Here is a 19,905-nt window from a genome sequence, read left to right as displayed (position 1 = left end):
GGAACAAAAGCTTCTCACCTCAAGTCAACATGTCCCCCAAGACTACCAATTAATAAAAAACTCCTCAAACATTAAGATCTCATCACTGCACTGTATCTGGCTAACTTCTGCATGAGATTCTAATCAGCAGAAAGTGCTGGGAAGGAAATATACTGTATATGAAATTAATCTGTGACTGTATCAAGGTATCCAAAGATGTATATAAACAAGATTAAATTAAAAATATCCTTTCCTGGGGAGTCATTTCAGATGGAGCATAATGCAAATAAAATCTTAGTCATTTATTTATATGTAGGCTACAATCCATAATCCTTCAAATATGAAAGTTGTGCAAAATTTCCAAAATATAGATTTTTTCACTGAAGTTTTAGAAGACTTAGCTTCCAGTTTAGAAAGTTAGACCTTGTTTCCATGCCAGCAGCCTTTGCCCACATATGGACACTGCGTTCTCTTAGTGAAAAAAACAAACAAAAAAAACCCCATTAAATCTGGACAATCCGTTACCATAGCACATTATTCAATCAATCAGACAGGATAGTGACCACCTACTCTGAGCTGGAATAACTACTGCCGCAAATAAAAAAAAATATATAAAAAAAAAGAGCAACTACTTAATGTGGCCTGACATGGTAGAAAGACTAATAGATGCACATCTGAAAACAGGAAGCAGTCAAAATCTGCATATGGTTTTATAGCTACTGTGAACTACTGCAGGGAAAGGCTGAACTGTATAATTTGATAAGTATGAAACTGGATCCAATGTCATAACATCAAAAGCTTTTAATTAGGTTTATACTACATATAAAAATTGTGGTAAAGTGTAACCCGAACCCTCAATTTATACATAATTATCTGTTTGAGGCACTTGGACAATAGAGCTGGTTCCCATGACTGAGGTTTTAAATACAAGTGTTTAAAGTGGTATTAGTACATTAGAAATAAGCACCTATTTAACCATAGATTCAGATTGGGTCTGTTAGGTATATTAGACAGAGTGATAATTAGTGAACATTTTCTTGCAGTAAATTAATTTTCCCCAACTCACTCGTAGTGTTTATTGATTTTATTTAAGTGCTTATTTAGAAAACCTCTAAAGGACAGATGGAATCTTCTGCTGGAACAAATTGCTGATAGTTTTTAGTTTTGAGAAGTAAACAGGTTAATGTGTGTCCAATACAGCATGTCCCCAGCCTGGTATTCTTTATCATAGTCACCATTTAACTGTAAAACATATAAATAGTTAGTATAAGAGTTTCTCTGAGGAAATAGAATAGCAGCCTTGCTATCAGCCCTGGATAGCCTCTCAGCTGATCAGTTAAACTTTACACTGAATGTGCTACAATTATTGCAAGGATCCTTGCACATTTGAGTAAATGTCTACTGAAGTGTATGCACAAAGGCATTTAAGACCGATTCTCTCTTATCTCAAGGCAAAAAGTCTGTTTAAAGCTATGCCAAGCATTCAGCACACACAAGACTCAAAGGTTTTAAAGCCATAGATCTGTTTGGCTGAAATGCAACAAAAGTGGACCATATCCCGGGCACAGATAATATCACTCCTTTCCTCTGGCATCATTACTAGTATGGGTGTCTGCTTATATTTATCAAAATCAAAATAAATGGTCTTATCTCTGGGTGTTTCTGGAGCACAGATACTTGCCTGGCTTTAATCAAGTCTCCAGAAAGCAGTGTTTTAAAGCACAAAGCCCTTATTCTACAAGGAGAAAAAATATTTAAAAGTTGCAAGAGGCTATCTAAGGCAAAAATAATTGTTCATGTAAATGATTTATTGTATTCTTTACTGGTCCTACTAAAACAGGATTTACAGCAGTGATGCTGAGGTGGAAACTTCTAGAATACATGTGTTGGAATACATGCATTCTTACATTTTTAATATTGTTAAATTACAATAATTTGATTCCTAGCTTATCTCCTTAACCAGTTAGTTGAATTTTCTGCATTTTAGGCCAATGCAATAAGGAGGAGGGGCTTTAGGAATGTGGAGAAGAAGTAAATATGATTTTTTTATACTGTATATGTATTTCTTTTGGATAATCACATACTACATCCTGAATGTGGGACATTTGATGAATACGCTCAGTGTAGATGGACACAGCAATATCCACTACCTTAAAGGCACTGGGTCTTTCCAGGGATTGGCACATCTTTCCATGTTCAGCTCTTGACAACGGACTCAACACAAACACAGTTTTCTTTGTTGATCTAGTATTGACATGCCACTAATAGCTGTGACAATAAGATTCAGAGGAGGAGCAACCAAGCAAGAGAAAAAGTACATAAAGGCCAGGGCCGGCCCTCAACCATGGCCTCTCCTCGACCCAGTTTTGTTCAACAACAAACGCCACTCTGTCGCTGTACATTACCCTCAGATGCTTGACCACTGCAGGCTAATTCCCTCAAGAAGTCCAGATTGGTGTTAAAGGCCCCCTCTCACATGCACATGCACAAACAACAAGCAATTTCCTAAATACAATCTAGAGCAATCTATAAAACCCCAGCTGACATTACAGAGAAGACAAAATGCACCACAGTAGCTACTCCACATGCCAAGTATGTTCCAGTATCTGGCTTTGTAGATGATTATCAGCATAATTTTGCTATTGCAGAACAACAAAATATGAACCCACCGCAATAAGATATATATGTTTTTCTTCACAAGTCAATTTTACTAACTGCATTGTTTTCAACAGTATGATCAGTTTGGCTTATTTTGGCAACATAAGTCTGCAGGGACATGACAAATTTACAATTAGCAACATTTAGAGCACTGTCATTCCAAGGGTGGCATTTTCTAAGGAAGCGAGTCAGGAATGACTTGCATTGATTACCATCTTTTTCTTTTTACACTGACCATATGTTTATAGGGACTAAATTTGGTTCTATAAATATAAAGGTAAACCTTCTTTCCGAAGTCTGAGTATGTCACTTGAGTCTAATATTTAAAGGTGGTAGAGAGGTGGTTTTCTTCTCAATTTCATCACCTTGCCAATCAATTTGAATAGAAAAGGAGCAGCAGTGTTCTCAGAAGATAAAATGCTTTATAACACACACAGAGAGATTAACTAAGAGGCATTGAAGAATGAAATGCAGTGATTGCAACTTTTGGAACAATTGCTAATTTTTTAGGAAAATTTAAGCAAAACCTCCTCAGTGTGTGTGTAATTTTTTTTAGAGATAGCTCAGAGCAAACTCAGAAGATAAAAACTTGGGAAAAACTCAGATGACACAGCATATATTGATATGAAGTTTTATTTTAAGTGTCAGGCCAAAAATTTTGAATTTACTCAGAGAAACTGAGTTTTCAGTCCAATACCAGCTTTTTGTCAATTTGCTAGAAAAAGCACACCTTTTCTTATATTACATAAAATTACGTGATCGGTCTTATAAAAGAAGTGGACTAAGCAAAGTCTGCCAGCATGTACATGTCACATGAGCTGAATCTGGATTTTTTTTTAGCCGTGTAGGAATGCCTTCTACACTGCAGCTTCACCGTGAGTTCAAACTTTGGGTCAAAAATTAGCTACAACACATCAAATGCAACTGCAGTAAAAGCTCGATTAAAAGTTTAGAAGTAACAAAAACACTAACAATGAAACTGTGATTTTGTTAAGGTTTTATTGGCACAACAGGGTTTGATGTATTAGTAGCTTGACAGGAAGACGGGAAGAGAGAGAAGGGGAGGACATGCAGTACATGGCCCAGGGCTGGGAATCAACCCTGGAACAGCAGCATCAATTACTGTAGCCCCACTGAGCCATGAGCCATTAGGGTCACCCGGTGACCCCAATAAAACTCTGTTATTGCTTCCCTTAGAGCAGCCTGGAATAGTTTTACCTCAAGCTAGTACATAATAATAATTTGCTTGTTTAGTCTATCACAGCAGTGATGCTAAGCATTCACCATAAACAGCAAATAAAGTTGTCATTCTAGAAGCTTACCTTTTGGAGCATTTATATGTGGCTAAATGGTTGTGATTAATATATAACATTATTCTCCAATATGCATGTTAAACGAGAATATGTTTATCTTTGCTCTTTTATTGTTTGTCAGCAGAACAGTGTTTCCATATAAGAGCAGCCAGGCTTTTAAGTTTCATTGAAATATTCAAGAACGTTCAAAGGGAGCAGAGTAACAACCTTAGTTGTCTGCGATTATATAATTAGAGAAATATATTTCATTATTTTCTTAAGTAACTATATATCTGAAAGTTATATTACTAATTGTGACATTAATTAGTATCCTAATCAGTTTAAGTTACTCCTTCACTGCCAAATAAGATCCAGGCATGTTATGTTCTATCATTTACACCAGTAACAATGACTCTAGAGACATGCCTGAAAGCTGCCTATATGATTTTAATTGCAATGTTATAGTTCCTAAGACACACCAATTTTCTCTAATTTACCAGGCATGAAAAGTGTCTATATCAGTTATGCTGCAGGTGTGAAATGCAGCTAAGTATGTCATGCTGGTGTGATTAGCACTGAAAAAAAGAAACAAATGTTGTGACTACAGGGAACCAGCCAGTACTGAGTGTTTGTTTTACCTTGTCTCTATTCTTGGAGACACAATGCCCAATATAACTTATGCAATGAATGTATGCATGTATTACTAGTTAAAATGCATGTTTTTTTTTTAAATGCCTCTCACTCCTATTTTCATATTTCCATAACAATCCAGTAAACAATATAAAACTCAACCAATTCTTGTTGGGGGTTTTCCTCAGACCTTCTGCGCAACTTCAGCCATTTTGCATCACTATTTCAAAGTTTAGATGCGATTTTCTGCAATGAAAAGCTTTCTTGAAAATCTGTACTTTGTGTGTGCCTATGATATCACACATGCCTGCCAACCAATTCAACACATTGACTCTTTTTAGGTTAGCAGAAACAATTACACCGGTTTCAGCAACTAAAATCAGGAGCTGGGACAATTCTCTGAAATATGATCCTGAACAAAGATACCCATTCTGCTTCTTAGTCTGTCGGTTGGCTCCATGGGTCTAAAAAAGGCTGCACATGTGCAACAGAAACTAAAGGAAACATCACAACTTCTTTATCCCTTTAACAGGCAAGACGTCATCAATACAAATAATGCTTCACTGTAGCCACATTCCTCTTTTTTGATGCAAACAGAATCTGAGCTATGAAAGGTGAGAACAGAGAAAAGCTCTCAAGATCACAGACACCAGATTTTTTTTTTTAATATTTTCTAGGTGCAAGGCTATTAAGGCTTTCTTATGTTAACAAAAGATAGGATCTTATCAGACTAGTAGAAGTGACACAGAATGCATTAACATTTATTCTGTTCTCCTCTGCTTTGGTGACATCACTGAAGTGCCTGCTCTCTTCCTTTGCTCCATAATGTAGTTCAGTCCTCTGCCCAATGACCTCTCAGTGTGAACTGCTGCAGAAAAAATTAATGTCCAAACAACCCCCTTTTGGATCTTTTGCATAAGGAAGTACACTTGCATTAAGAAGTAGCAGATATTATCCTAGCTCCTTGAAATTTCTTGCATAAACGATCATGCAATACGTTTAGATAAAAGATTGTTTCACTGCTTTTAAGAGAGATTAATATTACCAAACTATTAAAAAGGAAAATATGGATTGAGAAAGCCTGAATTTGTTTCCTCTATTAACAATAGTCAAGACAATGAATTAATGCACTCTGAAAATAAGTACAGAAGATGATTGCATTTTGCTCAACATAATTATTTGTTTGCATATTAGACATGCTGTTGACGTTTTCTTCAGATGAACCTAAATGTGGCTCTTACTCCCTCTAGTGGTGCATATGACTTTATATAAATAATGTCACATAGAGACACAAAACACAATATATTCTTTACAGAACTTCTAAATGAATTCAACATGTCAATATCTTATTTATGTTAGCTTCTGTACATAGCAAGCTTTTCAATTTTATATAAAATAATAACATTATGCCATGTTCTGATTATTATGTTATACTACAACATAATAATCACGTTATGTAATAAAATCTTATGTTGTAAAATAAAATACCATGACCATCATGTTATTTATATTGTGCATGTAATATTTATGTAATCTGTTATGAGTGTTAAAGATTCACTGACGAGACAACCTTTGATTAGGATCAGCTCATTTACAGATCAAAACTCAAACACACGTTAGCATTTCAAGTCAGTGAAGGCAACACAACATATATCAAACAAGTCATACCAACAGCAGCACTGTTTTGTGTCAAAGTTGTTACTGATTGAAGGATAGCTCTAAAAGAAAGACAAAGTTTGCTATTTTCAGGAAAAGTGTTTAAAAATGATGTCAAAGGTTTAATTGGCTGTAAAAATAAACTATTTCCCACAGACGTGTTTGTAATTCATTTAGGGTAATACTTGTAAGCAAGAAGGATGGCAGAGTGTGAGGGAAGCATAATGTGTTACAACAAAGATTGCCTTGTTCAGATTGTTTTGAGCTACTACTAGGGCTTAAATTATCTGGAGAATAGAGTTTTATAAATATGATTTGCTTCAGAGAGCTTAAAATTGCATAATGCTTTTGTCTTTGCTTGACAAAATAAAACAGACTTGAAACAACACCATTCTCTCACACATGAGGGGTTCCCTCTGATTCCAATATAAATAATTTATGACTGCCCATGACACCAAGGGTAAAAAACAATATTTTGAACATTGTAAGAAGCTGGACTGGCCAAAAATCTGTAAAAGCAGGTCAGAACTTTACAGAAAAAAGAAATTGGCCACATATCTCTGATCAGTGCATTTCTAATGTTTAGGTTAAAAAGAAAAAGCTAGAAGCTTACCGTCATTACAAAGTGGTCCTCCAAATGTTGTCATGCTGCAGTCACAGCTGAAGCCCTCCCACTGCTGAAGGCACACACCTTGGTTGGCACATGAGTCCTCTTGGCATGTAGTGCTTGGGCCTGAATGGAAAACAAAATCACAGCTTAGTGAAAATAAGACTGGATTCAAACTAAAAACAATATATGTAATGTCACAAGTATGGATAATTGGCTTTTCAATTGGATGTTTGCACATAACAGTCATACACAACTAGCTGAGTGCAGTCACATTTTAGTAACTACTGCTGCTATTACTGTGAACAATGTCCACTTTTACCAAACTCAGAATCTCCAATTTTACCAAACTCAGATTTAGTTAGTTAAACGTTATATACAGCAAACATAAAACCAAAATATGCATAACCCCCCCCCCACAAAAAAAAATAAATAAAAAATAAAACACTTGTAGAAAATAACTAAAGACTTGCAGTTTTTAGCTTTGGACACTCCTTGGTGGTTTAAACATTTCAATTGCATTTCTACCGTTATCTATGGTTACTGTTTTTATTTATTAGCATTGATTCAGTTTCAGTTAAAAGTACACCAATTGTTTTAATATATTGTGGGGTTTTTTTTTTACTGTTTATACTCAACACAAGATTCATTAATTAGTAACTGTGTAACACCATATTCAGCATATCCTGCCAGAGACATAGACCAGTCTATACATTAAAAACAACCCACAGATAAAGTGACTACTAGTGACCACTTGGTCATAATATGCTGATGGAAAGGGTGAGTCCTGTCATGTTTCATGCTCCAAAGTCTACTTAACCCATATGATCATAACCCGTATAATAAAAAAAAAAAAACATCTACTGTAAATCCAAACAGATTCTATATTAGTCCTCAGACAATATTACATTTCATTACACAATAATATTTAAATTAGTGGTGGATAGTGAATGTATCAAACATAGATTTGATTTAAATGTATGGTAAATACATTTTAGCACTCCAAAGATAATCTAAACTCAAAAAGCATGTTGGTGGGTTATTGTTTATATACTTTGAATGTTAGAAAATGCTACAAAAGATGACAAGAATGGATGATTGGCAATAATGTGCTTAATCTACTCTGTAAAAGTATCAATTTTGGAATTTATAACCTACACAAAATATATATTTTTTAAATCCATGCAAAATAAAACTGCTTGGTTCAAAGTAATGTGAGCTATGCAAATACATAAACAAATAAATAAATGAATAAAAAAAAAAAAAAACTCTTACAAATACAATTAAATGTTCAGATACTTGGAATAGGACTGCAAAACAAAACATCAGCCCCTTAGAATTTTATAGAAGATACTTCAATGAGGCTGATGCCATTCTTGATGCCAATGAGTGAATGGTACACAAGGCAGTCCTCTTATGATAAATTTGGTTGGTAAAAAGCTGTGGGAAGGTGGTGGGATTGGTATTTATATGTGTGTGCATGTTTCTGTGCGTGTAGTGGGATATGGGGGGTTGTTATTTCAGATGCATTTGAGGGACGAGGGGAGGATATCAAAAGCTATTATTAGACAGACAAAGCTTTCTACCTTGCAAGTCAGCTTTCATCAAAGCAACATTTGTTGGCAAAATAATAGGAAAAGAAAAGGTAAAGTATACAAGCAGTTAGTAAGAAGAACAAAGTTTGAAGAAAGAGGGGGAAATATAGATTGTGAGGCAGGATGCACAAAGTATGTTTGTCCAGAGAAAGAGCAAGAGAGTAAAACATTAATAAATACAAGAACAGCTCCTCTCCAAGTCCCATTATAAAGTAAAACTAAATAACTGCTACTTTTCCCACGAAACACATATTCCCTAGTGTCTAGCTTTATCATAAACTTTTAGCAACAATGCATTGCATCATAATTTCACCATCACAATAACAAAAAATATTTTTACGCTATTTCAAAAAATCATTGATTCAGTGTGGTACAAATTTATAATGGCTAGTTTGACACGCCTTCACAAGAGCTGAATGGGATTACTTTTGTCACAATGGAACATGGATAAAAGATCAGAAGTACTTAACGGTAACAAGTGGGTGAAAAGAGAAAGTAAACTAACCGACTGAAGCAGTAGAAAGAAAATCAAATATTGTCTCTGGATATGGTGCACACATTAGACCGGGAAAATGATATTCATACATGCAACAAAGGCTTCATCCATTATTCAAAAAGATCGCTTCAGGCCAAACATCTCAGATCCAGCAAGCATGCATAGTGTACAACAGAGTAGGGATAAAATGGGAAGTAACAGTGGCAGTACAAATATGGTGAAGAGAATAATCAGATTAAAACCAAGTGAAACAGAAATGATCGCCTCTGGAAGAGTGTCGGAGCCCAATTCATTCAAACAGAATACAAACATGCTTTATGGATGTTAAATTACATGTCACAAGTTACCAGTGTAGTTTTCTTTGTGGCTGTGCTTCAGAATGAGTGCTGCTTGAAGATATGTATGTGACTTGCAAGATTATGCAGAATTATATAGTGTTACACCTGATATTTTGGGAGAACATTAATAAACTATTTTAGATGTGTTAAAGGAATTTGGTCTCTTGTGTTATTTGTTTTAAGTGAAAAATAAGCATTGTTTCATCTATTTATATTCAGTCAATGAAGGTTTAAACTCTCCAAAGACTATAAACTAAAAGATACTTCAGTCAGAAACTGGCTTATCATTTGTGGTCTCTCACCTTCACATCCTCTCTCTATCTGTCCCACACAGTCCAGCGCATCTGACATCAAGTCTGGGAGGCGTCCATTCAGGTCCACCGATGCCAGGCAACCCTGGAAACCCTCCTTGGCATGCACCAGTTTGGGCAGGTCCTTATACATCTCCTTAGCCACCCCACCAATGTAAAGGTTTCCTGTAAAGAAATCAGAAATGGAACAATGCTGACCTCTGGTGGAAATACAATAGAATGCAGAACTTTCCTTGTCAATATTTTTTTGCAGCAAGCTATTGTGATTTTTATAGCCAGATAAAAGACAAGAAAAGCATAATCATTTTCAACCTTCCCTAAAAAAACTTTCAAATTTTTATGAAGTAACTGTTCAATGTTATTTATGAGTGTAAGCCACATATTCAGCAACTGCTTTATCTTTCCTTATTATTATGAATATCCTTCCAGGTAGAACACCAATTACCCAAAACAATTTGCTTTCAACAGCAGCTTTCATGCAAACAATAAGTAACTCATTTCAAATAAATGTTATTCAAGGCTGTTTGTCTGAGAACTATGAGCTCGCTATAACATTTCCACATCGTTAGTTGTGACAAAAAACAGATGAATTCTTTCTCAAGGCTACCTGAGATCCAGTAATGAGAAGAAGCTTTTTTGTGCCTTTCACCCCTGCAGCGTTTCTCCAACCTGTTATGCATTTCAATCAAAAACCTGCTTTTCTCTCTTTAAATCACTATTTCCTCAGCTAAAAAAAAACATATTTTATACTAACACACTTTCCCCAACCACTTTATTAGTTACACCTTGATAGCACCAATTCCGTTTGCCACCAATGACTAGGCCACATTAAAAGTCACTTTCATCCCCAATGTGAAGCTTTTGTTGAACTTCAGCAATTTGTTTTCACCACATCTAAAAACCAAAGTGCCTTAAGTTGCTGTAATTTGTCTGATTTGTCATTTGTGTTAATGAGTATTTGGACACATTCACCTATAACGTGTCTGGTAAGGGTATAAAAATTCTGAACTAACCCTTCAGGTCAAGGTTCTTGGCTCCTGAGGTTGTCTGTGTGGTAACCTTGGTGTCAATCTTGACTGTATGCAGATTGTTGGTGTCCCTGGAGATGATGACATTATGCCACTGGTTGTCACTTAGGGGTTTATTTGAGTTGCCTTTGATGAGGTGGGCTCCATTCCCCAGGTCAGACACATAGTGAAGATAACTGGAAACAGAACAGCATGAAGAAAGATGAGCATACTGGAATAATAAAAATTCCTATTATCGGATTATTGGCAAACTGTTTTGGAATTTGACACATTCATAATTCTTTTAGATATGATTATTATTATTGCTTTTTAACTGTTTGAGGTTTTACATTACTGAGTAAAAATATACAACAAAAATCTGAAAAATCAATTGGAGATGTGTGTACATTCAAAGAGAACTGTATCAGTGTGTGAAGTTCTCTTAAAAACTGCTTATTTCTGACATTAAAGTAACACCATTTCAGGCTAACTTTACACACAAGTTGAGTTGTGTACTTAAATTGCATGACTTTATTTAAAAATAAGGGAAATAAGGGAAATTGCTAAAAAATAAGGGAATATGGTATTTTGGCAAGGACAAATACACTTCTGTGAAGCTGTTTATCTTTCATGTTGTGTATTTCTGATCCCTTAGTTTAGATAGGGCAGAAAAGTAAAAGCTGGCTGCCTTCTGGTAAAAACATTGGGACAGAGATGATAGGAGACAAAATGTTCATATGTTGTAGCGTACTGGTACCTCCAAGGATCTTGAAGCAAAATATGTAAATGTTTACAGTAAGAATAACCATTTTTGATAGCTAAATTCAGTGGGGACAAGGCAATGATTGAACAGTGAGAACACATATGACCATAAAATCACAACAATTGGTTAGTGCATATGATGAGATGAACGGTTCCTGTTCCAGTTAGATAAATATTCACACATTGTGTATTATTATCAATTTGAATGGCTTGGACACTAAAAAGTGTTCACTATGATTGCTTTGTGTCTGTAAGTGAGTCTGTAAGTTGTGTGCCTGTCCGTCTAAGTGTGAAGGACCTATTTAAGAGAGGCCAGAGTGTGTAAGTATGTTTCTGCGTGTTCAAGATAAGGTAGATGCTTCTCCCTGCCAGCGTTTTTACTCTGCTTGCTGTATTTATCAAGAACGCTGGGTCACAGATGACTCCTTACTCACTCTCAGGTTTTGAAACCAGCACTCATAAAATGTCTGCACCACACTTGCAGATTCCATTCCAAGGATTTTTTTTTTTTTATTTTTTAATCTCACAGCTTCCTCTCTCCACATCTTGTGTAAAAAAGCATTAGCTTTGCATAAATTCCCACATGACAATGTTTAAAACTAAACAATATTTACATGAACTGATATGATGCTTTGGTCTTGGCTTCTCTCAACCAGGCTGTTAGTTTTGGTTTCAAAGACAAAACTAATCTAAATTCAAACTCACTGAAGATGCCAAGAGAGTTATTTACTGCAGGCAAATATATAATCTTTCAACAAAACCTCTTCTAAAAAATTTTAAACTTTGCCCTTAAGAATACAAATTCCCACTTATAGGAATGGGTGCACCTACCCTTTGACCAGTTCCACCACAATGAAGTCATTTCCATCACCACTGTTGTAGAGAATGAGACCATCAGGAGATGTGGTTTTAAACTGAAAGAAAAGGTGCATGGAGTAGTAGGCCTGCAGAGTGGTGAGGGTCACATAGCTGGACCGTGACTTGAAGGTAACCGGATCAGCAATGATGTTCTTGAAGCCAATCATGGCATTGAGTTCACAATAATCAATGTCACCATTTTTGCAGAGGTCAATGTAAGCCATGCCATTGAAGGAGAGGCTTTGGAGGTGGCCAATGAAGTTGGAGGGCACCATGGACATGAAGCGCTTCTCTGTCACAATGCCCGTCTCAATGTTATGAAATTCCAGCTGGGTGTGGTCACCTGCCATTTGACCTTTAATTTAAAGGGAAGGAGGGAGAAAGGATGTCATTAAATGGGGTAAATGAAAGCTCAAAGGGGAAGAGCTTTGAAAATGAAGGATCCACAGCAGGACTTTAAAGTGATGTCATGTGAACACACTTGTTTATATACAAAAAACTAAGCATGCCTTCAGAGAATTTTTGATTTATCTCTATTTTTTAAACAAAAGTTAATAATTTTTATTCAAGGCAGCAACATTTTTCCAAAAAAGAACTTGTGATTTTCAGTAAATAAGCAGTACCTTCTAAAAGTATTCACACCTCTTTTTTTTGATAACGCTTTAATGTAGATTTACCCATCAACTCATAGTGCAGCCATTACTGTATTACACAATATGAATGGTCTATTAAGGGAGATCTGAAGTATTAATTTTCCTCCACACATCTTGCATACAGGCAAAAAGCTTCAATTTTAACTAATCCGTTCAAAAGACTGTCTTTTAGATGTTTTGAATGTTCCTTATATGGCTGGTAGAAAACTACTTAAAGCTCTTTTATGACTTTCCTTCAACAGTGGCTTTCATCCATCCAGGAAAGATTTGCAAAGTGTAAGAGAAATCTATCCTGTCAATAAATTATCTCACCCAACATTAGCCTCTGGGCTACTCCTATGCAAATGTCTACTGTATATTTAATCTGCACACAGATTGATTTATATTGCTTAATTATCTCATGGCTGCATTGCATTTAGGAGTTTCATAATGAAGTGGGGTAAATACATGTGCATCCTACACTTTTCAATATTTTTTTTACATTAAAAACCATGTACGACGAATACTTTTACAAGGCACTGTACTTACCCAGGAACAAATAAAAAACTAAGCAAGTGGCCTTTTAAAGTTCTCTGCAGATGCCTGGCTGTTTTATTGTTCTGTTGTAGTGGCTCTAGTCTAGGTAGACCACAAGAGCCCAGAAAAGGTGAGAACCTGTCAAAGTTATTATAACAGAAAGGATAAGAAGTACCTTCCACAGGCGGTAGTTCATCTACCGTCAGTTTCAAACTCTTGCCTCTCCTGAACACACGTACGGTATGCCACTCATTATCGTTCAGGTTCTGACCCGCAAAAATTGTCTCTGGGCCTTTGCCTGTGGGATAGTCCAAAAAGTGATTAAAAACACCCATGCACACACGCCCACATGCACGCACGCACACACCCACGCAGAAAGATTGAATGGTAGTACATATAAAGAGAATCATATAGAGAAGAGATGAAAAGGAAGTCAGGATAATTGAAGGAAACAGAGACAGGAAACATTGAAGTAAACAGTAAATGGTCATCACTCTGACTTACATTGGTCGCATCATTATACAGGGTACTACATTTCTAAAGTCTCCCTGAGCATTATTTTCTTTAAATCAGGAAGTGGGGATCATTATTCAGAATTTCATATTAAAACTTAGACATTTTTGATTATTATTCTTGATCTCTGTTTTCCAACCATCACAACTCAAATTAGATTTTAAGTTTTTTCATGTTCCACATGGTGGCAGCAAATACCTTCCAGAACATTACAATTTAGCAAAGTCCTTTACAAATAATCTCTTTCCATATTATTAACCCACCAATTCTATTACCTTTCCCTAACTTTCACTATGTGAAATAAAATCTTATTTTTAAAAAAATATTATCTTGCAGAAGAGGCAGTAAGTTTGGAGCTAAAACAAAAACAACAAACATAAAGAAACATAAGAATAACCCTAAAATTTAATCATCCTGTGAAAATGAAATTAGTCCAAAATATGAAATACAGAATGTGATTTTTTGTTCTACAAGTGAAATTTCACTCATTTGATTTCATTGAATAAATGTAACATTTAGTTGAAAATGATAAAATATTTTTAGCATTCCTTTAGCTGCATACCAAAAACATCATATTAATATTGCATGAGAGTGACACTGCAAGGAGGCAGAGATAGAGATGTCGCACAATCACTGTGCCAAAAACCTACCGGAAAGCTTTAGAGTTGAAAAAAGAAATATCCAAGTACATGGTCTAAATCTATCTTATCGTTATATATATATAAAAAAAAATCCATTTCATTTTTCAAATATTTCCAACATTGGCCTTTCCAAAGCCAAACACAAATTTAAATAAAGTTGTTCAAGTTTTAAATCCCTGTATCGCTCTGAAGTTCTCATACTGGGTGAATGTAACAAAATAGGCCAATGTGGGTGTGCCAAGATGATGTCATTATAACTCCTGAGGCTCTGATCCCTTTCACACAGTGGGGAGCCTCCAGAGGGGTGCCAAGTTCATGCACCTGAACCCATTTTTGATTATTTATTTTCTGCCTTTCTGCAATCTTCAAAGCTTCAGTGCAATGTGTATGCAAATGTGAGGGTACCACAGTACCAGGACACGCTCAATCGCAGAGGCACAGTGCTGCTTTATAAGCACTAAACATCGTGGCAGGATTGGAACCAGGCGACTGGTGAGGGATTAAGAAGAAGAGATATGAAATAATGGGATGGGGCTGAACTTGAAAGCATGGTTGATCTTTGCCTTCCATCATTCATGTCCTTGGTTCTCCTCAAGGAGGAAGAAAAGCAGGAGGAGAAAAGAGGGACATCAGTTGCATAACATTCACTACTGCACAGAGTCTTACATGATCGTTTACATATCTAATATTATTTGGACCTCAGTTGGTTTTGGCATTCTGTCAATAATATAGAGCCAAAATATTTCAGTTCAGAGTTCATTCAAATAAAGATAGCAGACTTATCATGTATCTTGGAATCAGAAAAAAAGCAATATTACTTGCAACTAAAGATAGATTACATTATTTTTCCATGTCTACCTTTGGATTTTTCCTTTTTTTAATACTTAATAATTAGCTTAGCATCTTGGACTGAAAATACATTGATTTATGCAAAGTCAATGAGTGTTCTGAAATTGTAAACTTATTCCAATGAATTAATCAGAAAATAGGTTGGATTGTCCTCCTGTTGGAGCTGCATTCAGCTTGGCATGAAGAATTGTTGCTCATCACTACAAACAGCAATGGAGGGAAAAGAGAGATTTACTGTTGCCATTTTCGCTAAAGATGCCGGTGTTAAAGTTCAACGAACACTCTGTGTTGGTGACAAATTCTTATTCTTCAAGGTAACATTGCTTTTACCTACAGGTGCTGCTTTACAAGTTTAGATTTGTACATGCCCTCACACGTCTACTTGTTTTTATTTTCACAACAATACCTTATCAGATCTCCTGAGATATTTATGTAACGTATGTCCTGGTAAAATTGAAACCGAGCGCAATTTGCTGTGGCTGTTATAGAACTGTTGCAAATGTCAGTCATATTTTTCTAAATGAAGGCCAGATTAAGAAATATAGCACAGAGAGGGGTTATTTAAATTCCTTTTGACTGCTAACTGATTTTGTCTGTAGTTGTTACAATAATTGACAACAGAAAGTTGGATGTTTCTTTTTTATCATGACCGCCTGTGAGTTCTCAGTTTTGAGTAAGGAGATGAATGATGAAGGAGTTTTTTAGTGTCTATAGACAAGCCACACTATAAATTTAAACATTTAAAATGACTAAAATTACAAATTGTTTTTTAAAAAAAAAACAACAACAACAACAAAACTTTACATTTCTGGAACTGAGATGAAAGAAACTAAGCCTTTCAGAAAGCAAATCAACATAAGCACTGCATTCATAACCTGACTAAATGACTCCTTTAATTTTAATTTCCACACAGTTGTAAAGTTCATTGAAAGAATCTCTCAGACCTCTATTAACAATACTAATGTGGGAACAAGATCAATTATAGAACAGAAACAGTTACTCAATATGATGATAATGTTAGAGAGATGATAATCCAGTAAGATGCCTCTATGTCTAATTCCCTGTTACTACACATCGTATATCATGGCACCCGTGCCATTACTCTTAATGAATATGGCTGAGCCAGCTGTACATAAAAGCACCAAATCTGTCACAAGGTACTTTCAGGTCATATTTTCAGTTAACTGTCAGTCAGTGTCTGTTAACAGTGTTTAAGCAGAAGTGGCAGTGTTTTCTTCAGACAGTTCTGGGCTGCCCTAGGGAGCTTAGGTCCCTAATTGACAGTGATGTGTTCTTTGAGTTGGTGTTGAAATTTCTCATCCGGCAAGCTGACCAGAGCTGCAGTGCCTGACAAGACACATTAATTAACATTGAAAAAAAAAAAAAAAGAGGACAAAAATAACAACCTAGAAAAAATGTTAAAAGCTAATTCTTCATGAGTGGAAATGCACTGGCGTAACACAGTTCTTTCCAAGACCTTCAATTAAGCACTTTCCTTCGACACAATTAGGTCAGAAACTATTAAAGGAAGGCTTACTACTTCTTTGTTTTTGAATTTATCTAAGCATGCAGTTCACCTTCTCCATAGAATGGTTTATCTAAAGAATTTAAATATTTAATTTCCCAGTGCAAATTAAAAAAAAACAAAAACCATCCAACTCATTAGTTAGCCATCTTCTAACTCACCATTTTGGCAATAAAACGATTAAGTGTCAACTATTACCACCAAAGTGACGCACCCATTTTAAAATGAAATTACCATTAAAACCTAACTCAGTTTTTCTGACCCAAATTAAAAAAAAAAACAATTTCTATTGATTGTCCTGCATCAGCAGTATCTGGAAGGTACAAACTGAATGCTGTAAAGGTAAAATGACAATATTTAAAACACCAAAGTGTCAACTCTTTAATGTCGCTGTATCTTGGATTTAACAGCTGAACACTAAACATTAAGTAAAAGTCAATGTTTTTGTTGTCACGACATGGTGGATGTTGGAAGCTCCAATTCCTGCCAGCTGAGAGCAAACTGTGACTATTGAGCCAGATCTTTTGATATATTTGGACATCCCTGTTGCACAATTTGTCCACTTTTTGTGAATAATATGTTGTGTTTCTGGACATGTACATGCATATCTTGAACATCTTTTCTTGAAATTACCCATCTAAGTCACCTTTTTTGAAATTCAATTTGCTATTTTTAGGAACCGCACAATATTATTATGTTGTATTTTGCCCCTACTATACGGTCTCTTAATCTTGTTTTTATATTATTTATCTTTGTGTGACAGGCTTCCACTTATCGTTAATTTGCTGCTGGCACATCTAAATATTCAATCAATCAAATTTTATTTGTACAGCACATTTCAGCAGCAAGGCATTTCAAAGTGCTTTACATCATAACAAACACAAAAACACAAAGTCATGCAACATAGAATCAACGATCAAAACATATCGTACATAGTCAAGTGCCATCATTATATTCATAATTGATGACGTTTCGAATAGAATTCTAAACAGGTGGGTTTTTAGTCGAGATTTAAAGACAGTGTTTCAGCTGTTTTACAGTTTTGTGGTAGTTTGTTCCAAATATTATTTATTATTATTAATTTATCATATTCTCCATGTGTGAAAATTAAAGGCTTTTCTATTCTATTCTGTCAAAGGCATAATAATATAGTGATCAGAAGACTAACAATATGAATTTGAACAGATAATGCCTTAGCCTTATTCTCTGGACCGTAAGATGACCTTTTCAGGCAGTGGAATGAGAGAATTGGAGCTTGTCTTCTGCACATAAACACCAGATGTGATTGAGGATGTATGGGCGAAGCTGCTTTGCATTTAGAAAGATGCTAACAAGAAATCCTTTAAAGTAGCTTGTCTAGAGGTCACATCATCTGATTGTGTGAGGAAGTGTTGTGTTGTTTAAGTCTCCTCTTCTGATCAGGCAACGACCTTCTAGTGCTGTAACACTTACGCCAACAGTTCCAACTTGGCTATTATCATAGAACAGTTTATAATTATATTCACAATGTGCATAGCATGGTATTGTTACAGTGCTTTAACTGCATGTTTTCATCTGGTTTTTATAGTGAGTCTCTCACCTGAGAGAGATTACATGAAAAAACAGTTTTTGTGTTGTGACTCAAGTGAAGGAGTTATTAATTCATCACCAGCTCTGAATAATAAATGCCAGGGATATTTATTTCCCAAAATATTGCAATGTAGCCTCTCTGTTCGAGCGCACACACAAACACACAAAGATGCCTTCCTCCACGAACACCCCAACAGGATCTATTCTTTCCCCTCCCTCTCCATCTCTTTCTTTCTGCTCTGTGAGGCAGGTTAATAGCAATAATAAAATCACACTCTGTATTTCCTCTGTGCTTTGAATGGCCTCATCAATTTATAGCTGCCGTGAAATACTGTGAAAGAAATGAAAAAAAAAAAAAAAAGGTGGGAGTTGGGGGATAGCACAAGGAAATCATCCATGTCTAAAATACGTACGCTTCCATAGCATGCATTTTATTCCTTTCTAGATTTATAAGTGAATGGGTTCATTAATTAGACACAGCTTGGTGTGTAAAATAGCAGCTGACTGCCATATTCCAGTTTGTCATTAATTCAAGCTTCCCTCCATTTCCTCCACACTTCTAATTATATAAAAAATAAACTACAAATAACCTTAGCCCTAGCATGTGTGGGGTATAATATGAGGCATTCATTTGAACTGATTAAGTCTCCCCAGTTAAAATTGTGTCATGGTATTTTTCACTTAAAAATAAATTTCCCAGGCAACAGAAAAAATAGTGAATATTACAGAAGGAGTAGAAAAAGAAGAAGAAAGGTGAACAGTAACTTACTGGAGGTACAGTTAATCCTGATACAATCTAGATGGGGGGAGAATAGATGAGAGATAAATTCATCTTTCAACGTTACTGCTGCAGACATCATTAAAGCATACAGTCCACCCCTCTGGGGACAAACACACGGACACTGTCCGTCCTCTGATGCTCTCACATGTTGTTGCCTCAAGCTGGAGCAAGCTGGTAAAAGCGCTGCTGTGTTGGAGAACCAGAGCAGCCCAATTTATTGCATATTAGAGTAAAAGTCAAGGACTGGATCTGTTAGGCAGAGATTTAGATATTTCATAATGATTGAAAATTTTTGTTCAATAAGATGATGTCATCATGAGAGCATCAGATGTTAGTCAGGTCACACAGAGCCAACTGGAAGGTTTCCTCATTAATTCACCCCAGCCTCTTTCATCTACCAATGAGTGTGACTTAAAAACATTATAACAGTTTTGTTTTGTTTCATTTTGGATTTTCGTTTACATTGTCTGGCTCATGTATAATTTTTCACTACAGGGAAAAAGAAATACATTGGTCATACCTACACTATGTATTTGCCACAAGGTTTCTTTAGACCTTTGCTGTTGTGCTGTACATATTCTCTTTCAGCAGTGAATTGTAGTGTTTAAATATCAAATATGAATTAATCATACAGATGCAGTTGCTAGATCTATTACAAGAATGAAGCCA

The 19,905-nt window shown here is 35.7% G+C and overlaps 1 protein-coding gene across 6 annotated transcripts in view; it reads right to left on the bottom strand.

The window, feature by feature from the left end:
• The window catches only part of LOC122842860 (neurexin-1a), a 234,750-nt gene that overhangs the window by 125,564 nt on the left and 89,281 nt on the right, over nucleotides 1-19,905 (bottom strand). For 4 of the 6 annotated variants that reach the window (XM_044137092.1, XM_044137087.1, XM_044137089.1 and 1 more), the window contains 6 exons: nucleotides 19,225-19,251; nucleotides 13,534-13,656; nucleotides 12,163-12,544; nucleotides 10,576-10,766; nucleotides 9,554-9,727; nucleotides 6,829-6,948 (listed from right to left, as the gene is read on the bottom strand). In XM_044137092.1, the coding sequence (XP_043993027.1) occupies nucleotides 6,829-6,948; nucleotides 9,554-9,727; nucleotides 10,576-10,766; nucleotides 12,163-12,544; nucleotides 13,534-13,656; nucleotides 19,225-19,251 (1,017 nt within the window). The remainder of the gene's footprint in view (nucleotides 1-6,828; nucleotides 6,949-9,553; nucleotides 9,728-10,575; nucleotides 10,767-12,162; nucleotides 12,545-13,533; nucleotides 13,657-19,224; nucleotides 19,252-19,905) is intronic. The other 2 variants (XM_044137088.1, XM_044137090.1) reach the window with 1 other exon arrangement.

The sequence above is a fragment of the Gambusia affinis genome, linkage group LG13 (assembly GCF_019740435.1).
Source record: "Gambusia affinis linkage group LG13, SWU_Gaff_1.0, whole genome shotgun sequence".
Taxonomy (NCBI): domain Eukaryota; kingdom Metazoa; phylum Chordata; class Actinopteri; order Cyprinodontiformes; family Poeciliidae; genus Gambusia; species Gambusia affinis.
Note: the sequence above shows the minus strand (reverse complement) of the source record. Positions and strands in the feature narration are given on the sequence as shown.